At 40.0% G+C, this 23,184-nt stretch overlaps 2 protein-coding genes across 3 annotated transcripts in view; one reads left to right on the forward strand and one right to left on the reverse strand.

The window, feature by feature from the left end:
* Positions 1-51: 51 nt before the first annotated feature.
* Positions 52-6,489, forward strand: LOC134333594 (cytochrome P450 2J6-like). The gene is made up of 9 exons (XM_063015646.1): positions 52-317; positions 998-1,160; positions 1,615-1,764; positions 2,451-2,611; positions 3,488-3,664; positions 4,353-4,494; positions 4,594-4,781; positions 5,149-5,290; positions 5,664-6,489. Exons 1-9 carry the CDS (start codon positions 111-113, stop codon positions 5,852-5,854), a joined length of 1,521 nt encoding a protein of 506 aa, XP_062871716.1. The 5' UTR covers positions 52-110; the 3' UTR covers positions 5,855-6,489.
* The window catches only part of gpsm2l (G protein signaling modulator 2, like), a 22,056-nt gene continuing 5,000 nt past the window's right edge, over positions 6,129-23,184 (reverse strand). For both annotated transcript variants that reach the window (XM_063015643.1, XM_063015641.1), the window contains exons 2-14: positions 16,783-17,004; positions 15,175-15,310; positions 13,996-14,135; positions 12,808-12,931; positions 12,007-12,122; positions 11,260-11,415; positions 10,937-11,045; positions 10,606-10,732; positions 9,840-9,916; positions 9,545-9,724; positions 8,949-9,105; positions 7,983-8,209; positions 6,129-6,987 (exon numbers count right to left, since the gene is read on the reverse strand). In XM_063015643.1, coding sequence (XP_062871713.1) covers positions 6,814-6,987; positions 7,983-8,209; positions 8,949-9,105; positions 9,545-9,724; positions 9,840-9,916; positions 10,606-10,732; positions 10,937-11,045; positions 11,260-11,415; positions 12,007-12,122; positions 12,808-12,931; positions 13,996-14,135; positions 15,175-15,310; positions 16,783-17,003 — 1,944 coding nt within the window. In that variant the 5' untranslated portion in view covers position 17,004 and the 3' untranslated portion in view covers positions 6,129-6,813. The remainder of the gene's footprint in view (positions 6,988-7,982; positions 8,210-8,948; positions 9,106-9,544; positions 9,725-9,839; positions 9,917-10,605; positions 10,733-10,936; positions 11,046-11,259; positions 11,416-12,006; positions 12,123-12,807; positions 12,932-13,995; positions 14,136-15,174; positions 15,311-16,782; positions 17,005-23,184) is intronic.

Consider the following 23,184-nt stretch of genomic DNA (forward strand, 5'->3'; position numbering starts at 1 on the left):
AATGTGTACTGCCTCCCTCTGCTGTTTACAGCTTAGAGCAAAGAAACCAACACAAGAAACCAACACACCTCGATCTACACACACAAACACACCACACTGCAGCTCCTGACATGGCGTTGAGCTCGGCTCTTCTGCAGTCTGTGTGGGATTATCTGGATCTCCAGTCTCTCCTGATCTTTATCCTGGTCTTTCTGGTATTTGGAGACTATGTAAAGCACCGCAGACCCAGAGGTTTTCCACCAGCGCCCCCTGGTATGCCTTTCTTCGGGAACATTTTCTCATTCAACTTCAAGAAAGCTCACCTCGACCTGACACAGGTGAGAGCACAGAGGATAAAGTAAATGTAAACTGTACATGTTTAGAATACTGTGCATGGTGTTCTAATTAGTTAAACATTTAGTGATTGTGCCATCTCCTTCCAAATAAGACCAAGAATGCTTCAATTTTTTTTACATTTAAAAACAGGTGATGATGTCATGATTGGAAAAAGTTAATTAAATTAAATGAACGTAGTTTTTCATGTGCAACTGGTGCGTCAAGGTTTCACCACTTTGTGAATGATTGCATAGGCAAATAGTACAAGAGTTTAAAACAATTTAAACTGATTTGCTTTGGCTTGGTAGAATTGCAAGTAATTGTCAAATTTCATCATCTGCAGACTATAACTTAGATTTAGATTCAGAATGAGTGAATCTTTAAGAATTAAAGGAAAGGCTAAAAAAACATTAAACCAAAATTAAAGGCTCTTGACCTTAGATCCCTTCGATGAAACTGCATGAAAACGTGTGTGTGTGTGGTCTGACAAGTCCACTTTTTAAAGTGTTTTAACAAATGTAATGTTCTTTGTGCAAAATGGTCTACGGTTGTAGAAATTAACCAACACCCTCTAGAATTCAGCATTGATGTGAAATTAGTATTAAGCTCTAAAATAACTGAGAAATTGGCTTTGTACATTTATATGTTAGAAATTTGACCATGTCTGATGTCTCTTCCACAGCTTGCTATGCATTATGGTGATGTGTACAGTCTGCGTTTGGCCCAAAAATGGACAGTGGTCTTAAATGGCTATAAAACAGTAAAAGAAGCTCTGGTCACTCAGGGAGATAGCATGGCTGACAGACCTGACTCTGTGATCAATGAGAAAATCTGTCATCATCTTGGTAAGCTTGTTTGTACTGGGTCTTTTTTCTCTCTGACATTTTCATCTGTGATAAATAATTGTTCCATATTTGTAGGATACAGTCTGGAAACACAGAGACACAAAGTATGTGAGTTAGGAGCCACAAGAACAGCTTTGGTGCATCTTGGCAAAAAAGCCCTTAAAACTGTACTGGAAGGATGGAATATAACTATTTCAAAAGATTTTTCCTGTTTTTAATGCTGGTGGTGGTGATGCCTGTTTATAGAATATTCAGATTACAATGTTTACAAAAACAGCTTAAAATAAGCAGGTGAATTGGTAACAGGTGAGGGTGTTGTGATTGGGTATAAAAGGAGAATCCACCAAAGGAGCAAGCACCACACTTAAGGGTCCATTAATCAGTGGAAAGGAAACATCACTGACTAGATATAATTAAAATTTTATTCAAATTTTTTTTGTTTTTTTTGTTTTAGGGCTCATAACCTCTAATGGCCCTCTATGGAAGCAGCAAAGACGTTTTGCCTTGTCTACACTAAAATACTTTGGAGTTGGGAAGAAATCCCTGGAGTCAGCAATCTTGGATGAGTTCACCTACCTTTACAGAGACATCAGTAAAAAAAACGGTATGACTCAATAAAAAATGGTAAACACCATCTTTAAAGTAAGGATTGTGATTTGTTCTTGATTTTCTATGTCTTTATGGGTAATGGTTCTGTGATGTTTTGGTGCTACAGAAGCTCATTCTGGCCACACCGCTCAGAAGCGAATGTATACAGTCTCTGCACGCTAAAGCATATTTTGACTGATCTTGTGCACATGGGCCCAGTCATGCTGAAACAGAAATGGAACTTCCCCAAACTGTTGCCACAAAACATATTCATTATTTTATAATCATTGTTTTTTTTATACAGGGGCTTCATGATGGCACAGTGGGTAGTGCAGCTGCCTCACAGCAAGAAGTGCCTGGGTTTGATTCTTTGGCTGGGCAGTCGGAGTACTTTCTCTACCAAAAGTGTGGCGTGTTTGCCCTATTATGAACTGGTGATCTGTCCAGGGTGTTTCCTTCCTCCTGACCAATTAATTAGACCCACCACGACCCTGACCGAGATAAACAGACAGTGAAGATGTCAATGATTTTATACACCTCCTAGCAGTGGGTGTGGCTTAAACACTAGAACATAAGAATTAGAAGAGGGTTCACAAAGTTTTGTTCATACAGTGTATCTGATGTGTTTTATTTCTGACTTATTACACCAGTATTCAGTGGTAATGCTGTACTTTGTATTGGTAATGAACTTTGTTTCTGCAGGGAAGCCTTTTGATCCTTATCTGATTACAAACTATGGTGTAGCCAACATTATCTGCTCTCTGGTGTTCGGCCATCGCTTCGAGTACACAGACCCCACATTCAAACTGATGATGCAGATTTTTTACGAATCACTGGAGATCGAGGCCTCCATCTGGGCTCAGGTCTTTATTATACAACACAGTGCACACAATACTTAATAATAATAAATAATATAACCACTGAATCTACAAGATTTATGTTGTCAATACTTAATATGTTCTTATATTGTTTTTAACCAAACTTTATGCTGAAAACAGTTTTAGTGTATTAGCTACACTATGTAGATTGTTTAAAAAAGATTTTGAAAGCCTGATTGATGCAGATTTCAAGTAATTAAATAAAATGCAGCCACATGGGTGGTGCTTGCCCCCCACTACTGAGATCAGGGTTCAAATCTCAGTTCTGCACCTACACAGACATGATTGGCTTTGTCTAGTGTGTCCAATAAATTGTTGACCTGCCCAGGGTATATTACTGCCTTACGCCCAATGTTTTCATGAAAAATAACCCCACCTTAAGGCTAACCACGATAAAGTGGTAGTAAAAATAAAATGATGGTAGTAACCAAACACAATTCCTTTGTTAAAACAGAATAAATAGCCGATGGCACTTTTTATACAAGAAACAAAACTTAATAATTAGTGTTATGAAATGAAGCATTTGAGTAGCCAACTTCTCTATTTTCATTTAAATTCAATAATTCCATGTGATATTTAACACGATTACAAGTAAGGTTGCAGTAACTTTTATTCACTAAAAAAATGAAAATGGCAATGTCGTTCAGCATAAGTTAAACATGCTGAGCTGTGGGGTTAGATTTGGTCCAAGTCAACAACTTTAGGTGCCTAGTTAAATGTTAAACTATCAGACTGAAACCACACAAGTAAAGTATTAACGTAGTCAATAAACATCTGAGTTGGGAGGGAAAGTCAAACCAATATTTGAAACATTTTTGATTATTATGAATAATAATTAGTAATTAATTCTGTTTATTTCAGCTGTATAATTCCTTCCCCATGGTGATGGAGTTGGTGCCAGGTCCTCACAAGAAAATACTGAAGGACTGGGAAACAGTGAAAGAATTTGTGAGAAGGGAAATCAAGCAGCACAAGGAAGACCGAGACCCCGAAACGCCAAGAGACTACATCGACTGTTACCTGACTGAGATTGAGAAGGTTGGTATAAACACAAAAGTATGTGGTGTCCCATGCCAGTTATTAAGTTCAGGTCTTTCAGCCACACTCATTTATAAACATTATATAAAAGTAATTATATTTAGCTACAGTTTAGTAAAGGCCCTGCTATGTTCCAGCATGAATGAGTCCCTGTGCACAAAGCAGGTCTATAAATAGATTATTTGAGAGGTTTGGTGTGACTGACCTCAGTGACTTGCACAGAGCCCTAAACACCATCCCATTAAACACCTTTGGAATGTGTAAGAACGTAGCCTGGTCTTCTTGTCCAACATCAAAGTCTGATCTCACATACGTTTTTCTGATTAAATGGGCACAAATTCTTCTATTACCATACAAATATTTTAAGTATATAAAATATACTTTATAAAATAAGTTTTGCAATTTTAATGACCTTTGAACTGTTCTGAACTCATATTTTTGTCCTAAAACATTTATTGTGGGTTTCTAAAGATATGTACACAAATATATACAATATACAGTATACTGTATAAGTCACAAATATATACATTTTGGTTGTCCCAAAACTGCAATAACACACACGTCTCTTACAAGTGTATGTAAATAATTAACTCCACCAGTGTTGTATTAATATTTTGATGTTTTAATCAGTTTAGTTATAAATGAAGATCTATTCATGCCAGCACTCGGACTGTGATTTTTTTTTCAGAATAATGCCGATCCGTCAGGAGAATTTAAAGAGGACAATCTGGTGATGTGCGCTCTTGATCTTTTTGTAGCTGGATCTGAAACCACCTCGACTACTCTGCGCTGGGCTTTTCTCTACATGGCTAAATATCCTGAAGTGCAGGGTAATACAGACCTCAAATTCTGCAAAAATAAATCTTGCAGTGAAATAACTTCTGAGATCACCTCACTTTTTATTTTTATTTCTTATTCTGACCCAATAGAAAAAGTTCAAGCTGAGATCGAAAGGGTAATTGGGCAGTCGAGGCAGCCGAGTGTCGAGGACAGAGTTGAAATGCCCTACACTGATGCAGTTCTGCATGAGATCCAGAGGATTGGAAATATTGCTCCCCTGAGCCTACCCAGAATCACCACCAGGACTGTGCAGATAGGAAAATACACTATTCCTAAGGTATTTATAATTAAAAGTGAGTGTATAATATGTAATAGAAGGTTGTAGAAGGTCTAGTGATTACAAGGAGAACTACAGCGGATTGTGTTTGCAAGCACATCTAGCTCTGTACTTGAGAAGTACATGTGAGCAGTAAAGAGTACTGTTGGGGAACTAGCATGAGGAATGGAATCAAGCCAACCTGTCCCTGTGTTATTACTATTATAATATTTTGCTTTGAGTTTCTATTGTAATTCTTCTGTGTTCTCGAGCTGTTTCCCTCCTAATTCCCATAGTAATACCAGTGAATTCGGGTCGGAGTGCTTTTAATGATATTTATTTCTCATTTAATCTGTTAAAGTTCATTCTTCATTTCTCTTTTTTTCAGGGCATTGAGATTATTCCCAATCTAACCTCAGTGATGTTTGATAAGAGTGAGTGGGAGACACCAAATACCTTCAATCCACAGCACTTCCTCGATAAAGATGGGAAGTTTGTGAAGAGGGCGGCATTTATTCCTTTCTCAGCAGGTAGGACATACGGAGCTGTGAAGAAGTAATTGCACCCTTTCTGGCTGCCTAGAAGCTTAAGTAAAAATATTAGTTGTATCCAATTACGCAATCACCTTTTTAAAACATGCCCAAATGCTGCAGCTAGTAGAGTGGGTGCTGCACAGCACATGGGTTGTAAGGACCTGGGTTTAATGCTAGCCTTCAATTACTGTCTGTAAGAAGTTGGTCAGTCTTCTCCTAAATTTTGAGAGGGTTTTCTTAGTTCTTATTTAAATACCGATGATTTTTTATTTACAAATCAATGCAAGTTCATTGTAAACATTATATATGCATTTTACTGTCCTAAACTCCTACACTTACCCAGTAAACAGTCTTGCATTTTATCCTTCAGGTAAACGAGTGTGTCTCGGCGAGAACCTTGCCCGGATGGAGCTTTTCCTGTTCTTCACTTCCTTCCTGCAGCGATTTAGCTTCTCCATGCCTGCCGGGGTGAAAGTGAACATGCAGTTCTGCCTGGGCATCACGTTGAGCCCTGCATCATATGAGATCTGTGCCATCCCAAGACACCCAGGTCATGACTGAGGAAAGGTTAAAGTTTTGCAGTGCATTTCAATGGTGTGGAGGTCAGATATGAATCCTAAATTAAAGCTTGGATTCCAGTGGGCTTTAGCTGAAGCCCCAGCAAAGCTGATGCTCATATAAACAGTTTAATCATTTCACATATTCTACACAATAAATTTACTTAACTAACCAGTGGACAAATACAAAGTAAGTTGTACTCTTTATTCAGGCACTGATATATGAAAATAACATCTTAAAAAAGTCAATTAAAACTAGCTTTAGAACAACTCTGCGCTTGATAGAAAAGTTGTTTTATTTGTGCCATGTAAAACATACATGCAATTTCACATGATCAAACCTTTTGTCATCTCTTTTGACAAATGTCAGTTATTTTTCAAGTACATTTTTGTTTCTAAAATACATAAAAAACATCTCAATCATTATTAATATGCTCAGCTTTAGTAAACAATTAAAAAGGAAGTAATTTATATAGTCTTTAAAAAAAAATGTAGGAGGTCTTTTCTCTCTGTAACAAAGGTTTGTAAGAGTCAGTAACCCCTCAGGAAATACGAAAGAGACAGTGTACGATTGTAAAACCCTGAGGACGAGACGTTACCTTGTTCTGATCTGGAATAAAGCGTTTACCTTACAAAAAATCCCACTGCAGTGTCATTTTGTACATTTATTTTGTTGTAATTTATTAGAACCACTTGGTTAAATTAGTGGTGGAGTCCAGAAAAAGTCTGTGTCCACACTGTTCTGGAATTGTAATATCCATTCTGATGTCCGTTAACAGTCCTTCATGTTTATGTAGTAAAAACAGAGCTGAATGTGTCTTCAGGCTCAGAAGCCCCAGTCCTACACTGAGCAAACTGAAGCACGTGGCTTCAGACTGTTTTTCAGCTGAACAAGGCTCTCGGTTCAGTCTGTGAGGAACTGAGGAGCTTTAGAAGCTCCTGGGTCTTTGCTAGCATGTTTGCTCAGTCCGGGTTGAGGGGTGTGGGTCCGGGGTCGGAGGGCAGGATGACGCGCTGCTCGTCCATGCGTTTGGCCTGTGAGCGCATGATGAGGCTGAAAAAGTCTTCATCTGGGACAGTGGGACCTCGTGTTGGGGGAGGAGGAGGGGCACACCTCTGATCGTCCAGCCGGGAACCCTGAAATCATTCATTCCATCAATACCATTTCAATAATTCTGCACTTGTTTGTAATTACATGTCAGTTTTGTTAACTAGTGGGTTAACTAGTGGGTTTACTCTTTGGAAGAGGATCACTGCACTTTGAACCTTTATTTGTTTAATTTTTAGACTGAAGAATTCAAACTCACAAGCTACATAACTGAAACTTGCCTAGTGTTAAAACTAATCCATACAGAGCAGTTTATAAAATGAAGTGATAAAATGACCTGTATGAAACAGGGGAGAAGCTCAGAATAATGTCTGAAAAACTGACATTATTATTATTTTTTATTTATTTATTAATTTTCTCCCATTTCTCTCCTGATTTAGTGTAGTCAATTTGTCTTCCTCTGCTGGGGATCTCTGATTGCATTCGAGAAGAGTATATCGCTGCTCACGCCTCCCCCGACCCGTATGCAGTCCTAGCGGACCCTTTCTTTTCGCCCATGCATTCTGCACAGATGCCTCTATTTGCTCATCAGGGTCCTTGGCACAGAGTTTGAGGACTCCACCCACATAGTCCGGTCATCCCACCCTAGCAGACACGGTGGCCAATTAGTGTCTGCTGCAGGCACTGCCGATTATGCCCCCTTTATGGAGCCCAGCCTACCGGTGGCAACGCAGAGTTTCGAACCGAGGAGATCAGAATCTCGGCGCTGGTGTGCTGGTGGAATATCCCACTGCACCACCTGGGCACCTGTGACATTATTTATTAAGAATGTATTATTTTTCAAGCCCACCAGCGCCAAGTTGCCACTGTGAGGTCACTAAGCAAGGCCCTTAACCCTAAATTGCTCACGTTGTATTCGGTTACAATTGTAAGTTACTTTGGATAAGTGTAGATGACATGAGACAATGAATATGTAAAAAGTGCCTATTATTATTAAGACTATACTAACTTGTGTTTAAATATTTAAATAGTCAATATTTGGAGCATATCACTGGATAGTTAAATGCTTTTGTGGTATGTGTACCTGGCACTTGATGAGAATGTCGAAGAAGTCTTCGTCTGGATCCTTGCTATCAGCGCTGGCTATGAGCTGGCTGATCACAGCCTGGCTGGTGTTCTGGTCGAGTCTTAAACCTGGCAGATTGCCCACGCTCACCCGCTGCTCGTCCAACCGCCTGTTTTGTGAGCTGGCCAGCAGGTCGAGGAAATGCCCAGGCTGAGCTGCGGCCTCCCCTTCGCATGAAGAAATAGCTGGAAAACATTTCAACAACAAAAAGACTCGATTTTTCTAATCCTGGCTCTGAGAATTAGGATTTAAACCCACGGTTTGTGCGAACTGAACATGATATTGCAGCTTTAGCTCTGTAAATGGATATTTAAAAATTACTGAAGGAAAAGGAACTAATAAATTTATGGATCACACACCTTCCTTACCTGTATTCAATACCTTAATTTTATTTTTATAACAGGACCAATGATTTAAAAGTAATTAGAAAATAAGGGGGGGGTCTTAACTAAAGACAAACCAAGATTATCATCACACTGACCCGTTTCTCACTGATCCACATTTATAACTAATACGTCCTTTGTTAATTGGTTGGAACCACCTGTAGTATATTAGTATATTATTTTTTAAATTTAGAATACAACAGTTATGAAGTTTTGTTGTGTACCAGGAAGCTATGTGTGGTAAAAATGCATTCTGGTAAAAAAAAAAATCCTTATATTAAAGATATGAAGTGTTCCAGTTTTTGTTTGATTTATTTCGTTTTTATCAATTCAAGTTTAAGATGAGTGTTGAATATGAGAAAGGATGATGTTCAGAGGTGTGTTAGGAGTTCCAGATGTACAGAGAGGTGTGTTGAAGTTAGAAGGTCTGTTAGGAGCTCCAGATTTGAGTGCATTAGATTATAAGGGAGTACACATCAGGAGAAGTAAGATTTTTTAGCAGGAGGAATAGAAAGGTGACTATAGTGCAGAACTAACTCACGTCTTCTCACAGCTACAGGTGGGGTATCACAGGGGGAGGGGGAGGAGCCCCGGGTTAAACCGCCCACCAAGGAGCACCTTTGATCGTCCATGCGGTTTCCTTGGAAACGAGTGAGGAGGTCGAAAAATCCCTCGTCGCCCAGCGTGTCCGGTGCAAACTGCAAAAGAGGCAGAGCTGGGTCATCATTCAGTTACCTGTTTTATGTAAGTGGTTTTGAACTAGTGAGATAAATAAAGAGCTTAAATTAGAGACAAAGAAGATATCACTCATATTCCATAATACTGATGCACTCGGACTGTATACCAACACAAAACAGCTTCCATCTGGGAGTAACAGCTCTGTCATTCATTATTTAAAAGACATAACTGCATAATAGTATTCCTGTTTGAGTAATGCTGGTACTTGTGGGTACAGTCTGGCAGTAAGTCAGTTGATATATCGCTACTGTACGACCATCTGCTATTTATTTTACATTTTATTCTTAGGAACTCTCCTCTCTAAATACAAATATTTTTTCTGTTTATTGCGCCCCCTATCTGACATGGCTCAAATTACTCTGTTAAGAAAGAGGATGGATGGGTGAGTGAGTGAGTTACCTTAGGGTCCAGCTCAGTTGCATTAGGAGACAGGTTGGGACTTGTTTTGTTACTCAGACTTTCATTCGTTTTTTGCTTCCTGCTCTTGAAACGATTGATGAAGGACAGTTTGGATGAAGCCTTGGCTACAGGTGAAGATTTGGGCTGCTTGGGCAAGGTGTCCTCATCACCGAAGGGTCCCTGAGGGGTAGATAGCCAAGTTTAGAAAATGTGCTAGCCATTATGGAGTATTAGGTGTGTACAGTAAATAAGTGATATTGTGTATGTGAGTGAGTGAACACAGTTGTGGACCTACTGGACTTTTGTCTTGACTTAGTTTCATGAGTTCCATGTTCTCCATGCTATGTCTTCTACTTGACCTCAGATTTGTTCCTGTAGAGTCAGAACCACGCAATGTCAGACGATATTCAGAATTCATTGTTTCATTTATTTTCCTTTATTAAGAACAGGTAGTTATTGGTTACACAAGATTCATCAGCTGAAGTTCAACATCAAACACGGCCACGGACAATTTTGTATCTCTAATTCACCTCACTTGCACGTTTTTGGACTGTGGGAGGAAATTGGAGCACCCAGAGGACACCCCCACAGACACGGGGAGAACATGCAAACTCCACACAGAAAGGACCCGGACCGATCCATCTCGAAATCAAACCCAGGACCTTGTTGCTGTGAAGCAACAGTGCTCCCCACCAAACCACCCATTATTTTAATAAATGTATGATAAACACCCGAAATACAGAATAGCTTGCTAGATCTAATTAAATAGTCTGGCTTGAACACAGTGACACAAGATCACAAAACCGAGCACTTGCTTACAAGGCTGCACTGTGGGCAGGGCAGTACAGGACAGGTTTGGTGTCTTGGGGAACCTAAGCACTAGGGGCACCATTCTACTAGGTTAAAAAAATAAATAATACAGTACTCTGGCAATACTGTTATTGACGACGTCCCATAAGAATCACACTATACAATAAAAAAGGCTTTCCTTTATTTTGTCACTGTTCTGTATATGTGAATTAAGGGATGAAAAAAAAATAAAGCTGCAGATGTTGTTGTACCAGTTGGACTCCCGTTGTTCTCCAGGTGGCCGTCTGTGTTGTTGGTGTGGTTTTGTTTCAGCCCCAACACCAGCTGCAAATCTGACACGTTCATCCGAGCTGTGACCTCCCCACTCTGGTCTCCAATCTGACACACACACACACAAGCTGATGAACAGGCAGATAAACCCATGCTGGAAATGGATGTGATATTAGAGTAAAGAGTAAAGAGAAAAGAGTGTGTGGGCCTTCAAACAAAAGAGAAAAGCATTTCCTGTACAGCAAAGAGGGATCAGATTCCTCTGGCTTTTATCGCAAACACTGGGAATTTTACACACACACACACACACACCTCTCTAGAAATCTCCAGATGTTTCTGAGCATAGTGTAAGGCTTGTTCGTGGTTTCCCAGAGCGGTGTGGGCGTTCCCTAAACTCCAGCAAGCTCTCCCTTCCCCTATCCTACACACACACACACACCCAACAAAAAGATACAACATGCCAAAATAAAATAAGTATCATCCGGTCTTTACAAACAGAAGACAAATATAATGATTAAACAAATGCACAATCTTGTAATGTAATATACCTGTAGAACATGTAATATGTAACTTATATCTTGTAATATATGCAGTGATCACATGCTGTCTGTATGTGTGAGCTCTTGTGTCTGTACCTATCTTTTAGGTCCTGAGCGATGATGAGATGTTTGAGATGATAGTCAATGGCTCTCTCATAGTCCTGTAGCAGTGTGTAGGTGTTGCCCAGGCTGTAACAGGCCTGAGCCTCCACTGCTCGGTCCCTCAGCTGCCGGGCCAACTGTAGTGTACGCCTAAATTAAACAACACAACACAATGTCACACAACCACTATATAAGTCTACAAAGTCCATCAATGCTAAAAACATTTACAGGTCTTTAAAAGCTCAGTGTGGGGTCTGTGCTTAATGAAAAATAACTGGCATAATTGGTCACAATTAAAAGCCTAACTTCAGCCGTTCTAACCGTAACAGTGACAAGCCTTTTTAACTTCAAGAAAACATAACGATAACTGACCAAACATAATTACTTATGACTAGTGATTTAATAAGTATCAGATTAATTTTAGCCAAACTGACTAGCCCAATGGCATGAAAAAGACTAGCATAACAAAAATGGCTTTAACATTTATAAAAAATGACAGTTCTAACACAACAGAAAAATAACTAGCTTTAACCACCAATAAACACAGTTTAAGACTAGTCTAGAGCAGCAGTAAACTGTTTAGCAAATGTCACAAAAGATGGACTATTTGTGACTAGCAAAATAAAGGGTCTAGATAAATCCCATGATTTACCCAGACCTTGAACGAGACAATATTTATGTTTGGATGTTCTACTTCATGTAAAAATGCAGATAATAAAGCAACAAAAGCATCAAACTTGCTTGTAGTTTTCAGCTGCCACCTCGAACTGGCCCAGGAAGATGTAGGCATTTCCAAGGTTGCAGTACGCCCTCCTTTCAGCCGCCCTGTCACCAAACTCCTTAGCAATGTGGAGTCTCTGCAAACGCAAACCAATACTCACTGGATCACCACTGTACACAATAATGCAAAACACTACTGATCAGAGATCAGATTCCACTATAATGTTTCCTCTTGTATTTTTTTTAAAATATATTTTTTTTTTACCCCTTTTTCTCCCCTTTTTAGCGCATCCAATTGTTCAATTAGCATCGTGCTTCCTCTCTGTCTATGCCGAACCCTGCCCTGACGGAGGTGATTGAAGCTAACCCGTATCCCCTCCGAAACACGAGCAGCAGCCAGATGCATCTTTGCCACCCACACATTGACGAGTTTGGCGCCACCTAGCGTTGCATGCGGAGAGACACACCGTAAGGGCACCCCCTCCCATCTCTGTGTAAGCGCCTCCAATCAGCCGGCAGAGAACGCAATCGCATTCTGACAGAGAGAGACCCACATCCGGTTCTTTGTCCCACCCCCCACATGAGCAACCCGCCAATCGTTGCTCATATAGCCACTCAGCTTCGAACCGGTAAAGCAAGGCTGGATTCGATACGACGCTTCTCAGAATCCAGCCCTGGTTGCAGCGCGTTTCTTTTTACCGCTGCGCCACCTGAGCGGCTGGATAAAGAATTTTAAACGCATTAATTATAAATGAGATCATTTATTCATTATAAAAACGTATCAAACAACAACAACAGATATGTTTGAGAGTTATGCAGTACCTGTTCATGGGCCAGCACTGCATTCTGGAAGTTTCCAAGCAAGTACTGTGTGTTGCCAAGGTTGCCACACGTCCGGCCCTGTGCCGCTCTGTCGCCCAGCTCTTTTACGATGGAGAGATTCGCTCTTCAATAGTAAATAGAGAACAATTCATACTATGGTCAATGCTTTGTGATAGACACTGCATGCAGTACATAACACTACATTCAGAGCAGCTAAAAGGTTCAGCAGTTCATTTACTCAAGAATTTTCTTCATTCATAGAAACGGATGAATAGATGAATAAGTGTTGCACCCAGTTCAGGTTCAGCTTTATTGTTTGAAATAATCTCAAACTGTGTCCTGTAGAACACATCCTGAGGTTACAATGGAAGTCAAAGGAAGGAACTTGTACATCTTGTCATACATCTTTGTCAAAAGAAGTCCTTCAGATGTTTATTGAACTGTAGGTTACAATACACTATATAATCAAAAGTATGTGGACACCTGACCAGGAGGACATCCTACACATTAATATCATGTTGCCTCACCTTTGCGATTATAAGAAGAAAAAGCTTGAAGTGTTTGGAGGACTTCGTGCCTATTTAGTCCAAAGACCGTTTGTGAGGTCAGACGATTTTCACAGGTGATCTGTTGGGCCCCTAAGCAAGGCCCTAAACCTTTTTTAATCGCTTGCATATCATTCAATCACAACTGGTAAGTTACTGTGGATAAAATCATCTGCTAAATGCCATAAATTTAAATGTAAATGTGGTGGAAAATACATGCAGATTTGTGCCAGAGACTTGTTGATTGCCAGAGACATGTAATCAGATACTAAATGTGCTGTATTTCTATTTTTGATCCTGCAGATCAAATTCATTAAGGGAGCAAAACTCTCTACATTTCTAGCTCTGGTTTGCGCAAACATGAACTTTTCACTTATTTATGGTATTAAAAAAAAACATGTTGATATTATAAAATGCGATACATGTGTTTTATGCATTTCTAGGTTATACAGTTTCTTAGTGTTGACTGCTGGCCTGTCATAAAACTACCCAAAATCTGCATTTAATTACTTATGCTGACCCATGATATATATCAAAACCGTGATGGGGAAGGTTGTGATGTGGAGGGAAACCTGTAACCTGTAACAAATTCTCTTCCTGAAACCGCTAGTCTGCACTAATACCACCACAGGCACACACTTACTCGTAGTATTCTGTCGCTTTCTTTAGCGCAATCCGTGCCTCCTCTGGAAACTCTCCTGGGTCTGTACCACTCCAGCATATGTTCTTACCCTTGGCGTGGTACACGTTGCCATAATTATACAGCGCTCGTGCCTGCCCCACCTACCACAGCAACCACACAGACACACAAAGTTCAGTTTAGAGGAAATCAAACCACGACTAACGACGTCTTTATGATGGCTTAACGTCATTTACCATTTAAACTTAGGTTTATGCACTGCTGTGACTTTAAACAAGCTACACTGTGTCTTTAAGGAATGCTTTCAATGTATTTTTGTACAAAACGACCTTGTACACTAGTGACTACAAGTAGTTGGACACCTGACCACAAGCTTGTTGGACATTCTAATCCAAACCCATAAGAATTTACCATTAAGTCCCAGCTTCCTCTTGCAACCACAACAGCCTCAAGTGATCTGGAAGGAATTTAAGATTTAAAAGTATGTCTGACTGCATTTGTGCCCATTTAGTCTGAAGAGCATTTGTCGGGTCATGTGGCAATCAACGTTCCAATTCATCCCGAAAGTGTTTGATAAGGTTGAGTTCAGGCTCTGTGCAGGCTGCTTGAAGATCCTGTATGCCAAACCCAATAAATGTCTGCATGGACCTCGCTATGTGAACAGGGATAGTCATACTGGATAAGGACAGGGGTCTTCCTCAAGCTGTTGCCACAAAGCTGGAAATATATTATTTATTTTACACAACTGTTTTATACACTGCTTAGCAATGGGTGTGACAAACACCTGAACTAAATATTAAGCAGGGTATTTAAATAAAAATTCTCAGATACCAAGCAGATTTAAAAGCTGAAGCTTTTAAAGTGTTTCACCTTAAACCATGTTTTTACATTGTTAAGTGGCTGCATATTTAATACTCAAGGTTGTTTTAACACACACCCCTGACATTGCACAGCTGTTGTTAGTACTAGTATTTACAAACTGCAGCCAAAAACCCTCCTCACGGGGCGATCGGGTGGCTCAGTCCTCTTGAGTTCTTGACTTAATTAATTAATCCCTGAAGTGAAATTACAATTCAAGGACTTGACAGGCACAATCGGCTGAGCCCGAGGAATCAGGGAATTGATAAAATAATTGATAAAACTATGCAAAAATAGTAAAGTAATAAATAAAACCCTCCTCACCTTGTCATGGAGCATTGTAGAAATGTCCCAGTGTCTCTGACAACAAGCTGCTGCCTCGTCATATCGACCCAGAACCTTTAATGTGTTTCCCAGATTACCGCTAGCTTTAGCCTCACCGAGCTGATCCCCAATTGTCCTTAGAGTGAAGACGACGTACATTTAGTCATATAATTATGATCAATTAATATGATGCCACAGTGGGCACAGGTTCACCAAAACTGGGCTGTTCAAAGTTGCCTGGTCAAATGAATTTGAAAATTCTGCTGTGCATTGCAGATGGTTGGGTCAATATTTGGCATAAACGGGATGCTCCTGGCTGACATGAGTAAAAACCAGAATTGGTCTTGTGTCTTGTGGTTATTTGAATTACCACAGCATTCCTGTCATCTCAAACCAGTCGGGCCAATTTTATCTGACCTCTCTTATTAACAAGAGGCAGTTTTAACTAAAAACATACACTGAAGTACATGGAACAAACTGTAGGCAGATATTTTGGTTTGTATGCCTGTACAATCTGTGTCAAATTTCACGTATTCACGTTGCGATTTGCCGACAACCGCACAAAAAACCAGAACCCTGAAAAACAGGTTTGGCTGGTGGCTCCCAGTCCCTGTCCTGGGAACAAAAAGTGCTTGTTTTACTCTTTTCCCTCCTCTACCACACCTGACTTGAATAATGTATGGCTTTAAACAAAAGGTTTGCTCAGTAAAACATTATGCTTGCACAGTGCTAGACTGTATGGCCAAAAGTACGTGGATTTTAGACCATGAGCCTGTTGGACATCATGTTCCAAAATCACAGCGAATATGAAGCTCTTGACTTGTGTTTTCCATTCAAATATTTATTAATAATGGAAGTGGTTAAGATGTAGAAGCACCTAAACAAGGTTGTTATGCTAACTAAGCTTTCATAATGCTTCTAGGCTACTGGCTGACTGCAAAACATTTACAAAGCTTTTGTTTGGCTTTAGACACAATTAAAACAAAGGTGTGGCTTGCATTTATTGTTAATGGTTTCTAACCTGGGTTATTATTGGTACGATATTTTAATTGTGTATTCACTCATGTATTTACTTTTAAGTTGACATTTAAAAGGGTGAGATCATGATTAAAAAATTAAACAACAACGCGCTCAGGTGACACAGCAGTCTGACATGCTAGCACACCACTGCACAGTCATGAGTTCGAATCTCAGAAGAGCCAACACTCCTCACAAACACAATCAGCCGTGTTTGAGAGAGGGAAGGTCGGACAGGGTCTCTTCCCACTTTCCGGGACTGGGGGGTTACATAGAGGTTAAGGTGGCTCTCCGTACGCAATACGGCTCTGTGTTGGTACCCAACACTTGGTGGTGATAAGAATTGGACAGATTGGATACATGTTGGAGGGGGCATGTGGTGATCCGGCTTTTCTTGATCAGATCGAAAGTTGTGCAAGCAGCAGCGGATTCACAAACGGGATTTACAAGCAAATAGATTGGCAGATAAAAGGGATAAACCCAGAGAAATAAAACAAAAAAGAAAATAACAACCAACCAACCCTTTCTCACTACAAGCCTGTGATATTCCTGGCACCTCAGTGGCAGTGAGAGAACGTTCTGGAAGCTTACCTGGTAAGAGTGAGGTCGTGCCTGTGGAACTCGAGTGCTTTGCTGTAGTCCTGCAGGTGAAAGTAGGCATTACCCAGCTGACTGTAGATAGCGCTGAGAATCTGAAGGTCTTCTGTGCCCACCTGGATTGCCGACTCGAAAAAGGAAACACCTGCACGATAATCGCCCGTCTTACACAGCCGCTCGCCCTCCAGTGCCAGCTCCAGACATGAGGCCTCCATCCTGCAGGGGGAAGTTTTACATGCTTTAGCTTTGTGGGAGCAGTTTGGAAATGGTCGTTTATTTTTCAGCATGACTGAGCATAGTGCAGATTGAAAAGTTTGATCTAGACTAGGTTCTTCGAGTGTTGAATCTATTAGCTGGATGGCAGAGGCACTGTGATGGACTGGCACCCTGTCCTGGGTATTCCTGCCTTGCCCAGTGTTTCCTGGTGGAACTGGACCCATTGCAACCCTGACTACTATAAAGTGGTTGATAAAAAAGAAATAAAACACAATCAATCATAAAGGAACTCCAGCTCTGAACTCAACCTCACCAAACACGAGTGAGATGAAGTGGAGCTCTGATTGTAAGTCAGGCTTTTTTATTCTTTTTTGTCATTGCTGCCTGACATGAGTGAATGGACTCTTCAGACACACATGCAAATCTTGTGAAGGGGGGGAGGGTTCAGGTGGAAAGCCCAACTGTCACATTATGGTAAGTAAACCTTTGTGTAAATAGCCAGATGTAAACCAAAAGCACCAAAACAACTCTTGCCATAAATTAGAGGCTGCTGGAAAATGTATGCCATTGTACACAGTCAAACAAGCTATAAACCATGAGCTTAGGTGGCTGCTAATCAACAAGAAACAGCAATGATAGCCTTAAAGCTTATGCGATTGTAAAGCATCCCTCACAAACTGTAACCATTGCCACCCACTTTGCTGATGTTGAATTTGGATCGACTGTCTAATTAAACATTCTCAGCACTGCAGTGACACTGACATGGTGGTGGTGTGTTAGTGTGTGTTGTGCTGGTATAAGTGGATAAGACACAGCAGCGCTGATGGAGTTTTTAAACACCTCACTGTCACTGCTGGACTGAGAATAGTCCACCAACCAAAATATCCAGCGAACAGTGCCACGTGGGCAGCGTCCTGTGACCACTGATGAAGGTCTAGAAGATGACCGACTCAAACAGCAGCAATAGATGAGCGATCGTCTCTGACTTTACATCTACAAGGTGGACCAACTAGGTAGGAGTGTCTAATAGAGTGGACAGTGAGTGGACACAGTGTTTAAAAACTCCAGCAGCGCTGCTGTGTCTGATCCACTCATACCAGCACAACACACACTAACACACCACCACCATGTCAGTGTCACTGCAGTGCTGAGAATGATCCACCACCTAAATAATACCTGTTCTGTGGTGGTCCTGTGGGGGTCCTGACCATTGAAGAACAGGGTGAAAGCAGGCTAAAAAGTATGTAGAGAAACAGATGGACTACAGTCCAGTAATTGTAGAACTACAAAGTGCTCCTATATGGTAAGTGGAGCTGATAAAATGGACAGTGAGTGTAGAAACAATGAGGTGGTTTTAATGTTATGGCTGATCAGTGTAAGTGTCTGTTATAAACTGTACCACAAAATCCCCGTCTACCAAAACTGGAAATGCAAAAACAGAACGAAGCGTTTTTAATGGTTAAGTGAAATGAAAGAATGCACACAAGCATGCGGATCTGGTCAGCTACACTGGTTCATTCACTAAAGACTTTCCCTTTCCTCTTCTCAAACCATTATCTTATCTCAGTTACTTCCATGGCAAGTGGAATCATGGTGGAAACAGTTACGAAAATTCTACCGTGTGGCAGACGAGTCGTTAGGAATCAGAGACGAGCTACTTCTGCTGCCAGTGTTAAATATTTATAAACATTTAAAATGAACAAGTATAACAAAGCAGAAATGAAAGTTTCCCATGGGCAGAGGACTGGAACACACCCATCTTTTAGTTTTAGTTCTTCCAAAAGTGGTGCTTTCTTTTATTCTTTCATTTTTACATGCTGAGTCAACAATATTTTATCTTTCCGCTACACCTGTAATTTGAGGGGTAACATAACGGACTTGGCACAGTTTTTATGCCAGAGGCCCTTTCGGAGACAACCCTCCTGTTTCTATCCAGGCTGACCGGTGTACCTCCCAATGGCTAGGCAGTTTTGGCCATCCCCACCCGCTTGGACATTAGCCAATCATGTTCATGCAGACGTCTGACCAGCATCTAAGATCCGTCAATACTGTTGGGTCAATATTGCATATTGTTTTTAAGCTTGCTGCTCAGTGGTTCAGCCAGCAAAAAGCATTTTTGCCGTGTATCATGTAACAGGCTTAAACACTACGGTAAGCTGCAATATGCGCCCAGCCTCGAGGTAAATGAAGCACAAATCACATGTCAATGCAGCATTACCCTTAAGAGATTTGTCTGAATGGGCATTAATCCTTAAATCATCATCAAAATTGGCACCTTTCTGTGCTGTTCATATATTAACGAAATGAATAAATACAAATACCATTACTTAGCCAAACGTTGACCTGGTGAGCAAGATGACTGAATTACTGTATAGATTCCCCTAAATTAGAGCTGTAACTCCAGTATAAAACTAAATAATAAACAGCAGAATAAAACTAAATAAAACTCCAGTATAAAACTAAATAATAAACAGCAGAAATCAAATGTATACTGTTCTTAACAAAGGGCAAATCTTACATGACAAGTAGGATGAGTATTTGCCTGTCCATCATGTTTTTCACATATAAGATGAAACAGTAATGTAATGTAATAATAGAAAAATATAATATGCATATTAACAAACCCATCTCCCTTGAGACACCTCGGTCACATTATTCCGCCAAAGAAGAGGGAAAAACATTGCATGTAATAACAATCAATCAATTATTACTATGAAATCACAAGTACAAAAGCCAGGTTTGTTTGTTTGAAATGTGAAGGATGGGATCCTTTAGGAAAAACTCCCGCAATTGTTCCCCAAATATGAGAAAAGCTTAACAATTGGGTTAAAATTCTTTATCCAATTCGGTCTTCTTCGACATAATTTTAATAATAATAATAATAATAATAATTTTAATTGAATTAAGATATTGGTAATATTGAACTAAAATTAAACTAGCCAAAATTTGCAGAAAGATTTCACATGTCTTACTTCAACAGGCTTTTGAAAGTCAATCTTCCAGTGTTTCTCCAACATTTCTGACAAACATCTCAAGCCTTGCCCTTTGGTCACTCTGTTTGGACTATAATCCAGAGATGTCTTTCTTTCTGCCTCACGATTCAAAGTTACAGCCTTTTGTAAATGTTTCCCCACCATCATGTAATTCCTGGATAAGGGACATTGGAGTTTTTTATTTTCGAAAAAAGGTTGGTTCCTACTAAGAACTAACACCAAAAGATTTAACTTCAAATCAGTTTCTCACTGCTGCTTAACAGATAGCACAGAAGGGGAAATATAAGCAAGAATCATACAACAAATTAGAATTTGTGCCTTTTGTGCCAATTTTGATTCTTTAGACAGAATCTGAGAGTGTTTTAGAAGAGACACAAGGAAACTACATTTTTGTAAATACATTTTAACACGACTCTAAATCCGTATGGTACATTTTGAATTAAGTTGGCAATAAGAAGCAAATTTTCTATTTACATACAGATCCTAAAAGCTGTTAATACCAGCTCTATGGCAGTCGTAAAAAGCTGCATCTAATAGTGACGGGGGAATGAAGAGTTACCGTTTACTGAATAAATACAGATGGGGACTGCTGACTGAAATAAATTCAGAAAAGGTTTCAAAAAAATGCTCCCAACAGAACTTAACTTTTTATTAACTTAACTTTCGTTTTCTTAAAAAAAAAAAAAAAAAAAAAAAAAAATTCAGGCACACATGAACTGTAATTCCAGAAGAATCCATAAACAATCCTGTTCATCACCCAAACCATCGCCTACCTGCTCTTCTTCTTCCTGAAATTTCCAAAACATCCCTTTAGCTCAAACTTTTTAGCGATGCTTTTCCCACTAGGACAGCGGTGAAACATGGCTGGATATCCAGCTCCGTACTCCTTTAAAATTTTTTAAAATTTACACCCATCCAGCGTCAGTTTAACTCTGACAAACAAAGAATGTGCACAGGTCAGAACCGCCCACTCAGAGACTCGTACAGAGAGGCCGGCTAAACATGACAACACCTAAAGCACCTAAAGTAGAGCAGCAGGTAACTTCGAACAGCGTATGCAAAATCTGTAACGGTAAGCCTGGCTTAACCAGTCAGGGCGGAGCAAGATACCAGTGTCCTCTCCAGTCACCTTCTGCTACCTGTCACATTTAATTATAGCCTGATGCTATAGCAGATGCTTTTATTCAAAGCGACTTACAACTGTAGTTAAGGGCCTTGCTCAGGGGCCCAACAGTGGCAACTTTGCAGATGAACTATGCAGGACAAGTTGTAAGCTGTTGGTCTGCTTTAGCTAATGATTTAATAACAATGAAACCGATGGTCTTAAAAAAAGCAAGTTACCAGTTAGCATTAGGGATGTAACGATGCACCAGAAGACAGTTAAAAATCGGTGCACATGTGCCACGATTCCAATCAGTTATTCATTTAAGATGAATCAATATTTACTTTAAACAGCAGAGGGCACTGGCGCTATTCACCTCACCTGGTTGACGTCACTTCACAAAGTTGCCAGGTAGAGGATTTTCCAGCCAAATGTATTTATGTGAGGATACTTTCTTTATTTGTATTATTCATTTATTTATATAATGTTGGATTTGTTGTAAAATTTCATTTGTTTTTTTACACAATAAGCATTATTTGGCATAGTTTGTACCTACCTCAGAAATAAAAGGGCATTCATTATTTAGATAAATAAAAGACAAGCACAAATACAGTATTTTATTTATTTATTTTTTAAGGTAAGGTAATGTTTACTATGGAAGCTCTTCTGTAAGTCGCATTGGATAAGAGCTCTGCCAAATGCTGAAAATGTAAATTGCCTGTTAATAAAACTCTGTCAGTGGAGGTCTGGTGACTGTTGGATCAGTACGACCCTAATGGCAAAACCTGATATTTCCCTAAGCCTGACTATAAGCAAGACGTTTTTATTATTTGCTTTGGACCACATGGCAAATCCTCCTCGAAGTCCCGTCTCATGTAAAAGCATTTACTGAATTATGTCACTTTCACATACTGTAATTATGAGTTTCCGAACAGGAACAAACATCCTACGTCATAACCACCAGATGGAAATCTGTACCAAAAAATCTGTCCTCACTTTCTATTCTTGAGTCCTGACAGAGAGTAACACCATCAACCGTTAGATGAATAAATTTCACTCTCTAGTTTTTGTTCTCTCTACAGCTGCAAACACAGGAAAATTAAATTAAACTACAGTATGCAAAGTGATAAATACACTCTAATCAAGTTCTAATCAAGTTCTAACCAAGCTTAGGAAGTGATGTGAGGGGTTTATGCTCCTGAAGATGGGTGGAATTTAAAGGTTTTTATACTGTTGATCCTTCTTTTGCACCTGATTGCTCACATCAACTTGGTAAAATCAGTACCTACACTATATAACTAAATACATTCAGGTGTTTTTAGCCACTTCTTATGTGTCAGGAGTTTAAAATCTATTGTACACTTCAACTTTTTGGAAGCAATTTGCGGAAGGCCCTTTCTGTTCCAGCATGACAGTGTCATTTGCGCAACAAGTCTGTCACAAGTTTGGTGTGGAAAAACCCAAGTGGAGTAAAATAATTAAAATCACACTTAAAACCCTTAAGATGAATTGCCAGGCCTTCTCGTCCAGCATCACTGCCCAACCTTGATTCATCTTAAATGTATCTTTAATGTCTTCAATGTCAAACACAGTCATGGACAATTTTGTATCACCAATTCACCCTCACTTGCACGTCTTTGGACTGTGGGAGGAAACCGGAGCTCCCGGAGGAGACCCACACAGACATGGGGAGAACAGTCTGGGTCCACAGAAAGGCTGCTCTACCTGGGAATCAAACCCAGGACCTTCTTGTTGTGAGGCTACAGTGCTTCCCATTTCCTAAAAAGTTGGGACATTTTGTACATTGTAATAAAACCGAGAATCTGTAATGCGTATCATTGGCAATCGTAGCCTAGCGGTTAAGGTACTGGACTAGTAACCAAAAGGTCGCTGGTTCAAGCCCCACCACTGCCAGGTTGCTGCTGTTGGGCCCTTGAGCAAGGCCCTTAACCCTCAGTTGCTCAGACTGTAAACTGTCACACTACTGTAAGTCCCTTTTTGGATAAAAGCGTCTGCCAAATGCTGTGAATGTAAATGTATTAGTACCCACGGCATGGGTGACTTTACTTTGCCAAGAAGACCATC

The sequence above is a fragment of the Trichomycterus rosablanca genome, chromosome 19, assembly GCF_030014385.1.
Source record: "Trichomycterus rosablanca isolate fTriRos1 chromosome 19, fTriRos1.hap1, whole genome shotgun sequence".
In the NCBI taxonomy this organism is placed as follows: Eukaryota; Metazoa; Chordata; class Actinopteri; order Siluriformes; family Trichomycteridae; genus Trichomycterus; species Trichomycterus rosablanca.

Coding starts and splice junctions, on each gene's coding strand:
- LOC134333594 (XM_063015646.1), top strand. CDS start 111: ATGGCGTTGAGCTCGGCTCTTCTGCAGTCTGTGTGGGATTATCTGGAT. Junction 4,495..4,593: donor TAAATATCCTGAAGTGCAGG/GTAATACAGACC, acceptor CTGACCCAATAG/AAAAAGTTCAAGCTGAGATC. Junction 5,291..5,663: donor ATTTATTCCTTTCTCAGCAG/GTAGGACATACG, acceptor TTTATCCTTCAG/GTAAACGAGTGTGTCTCGGC.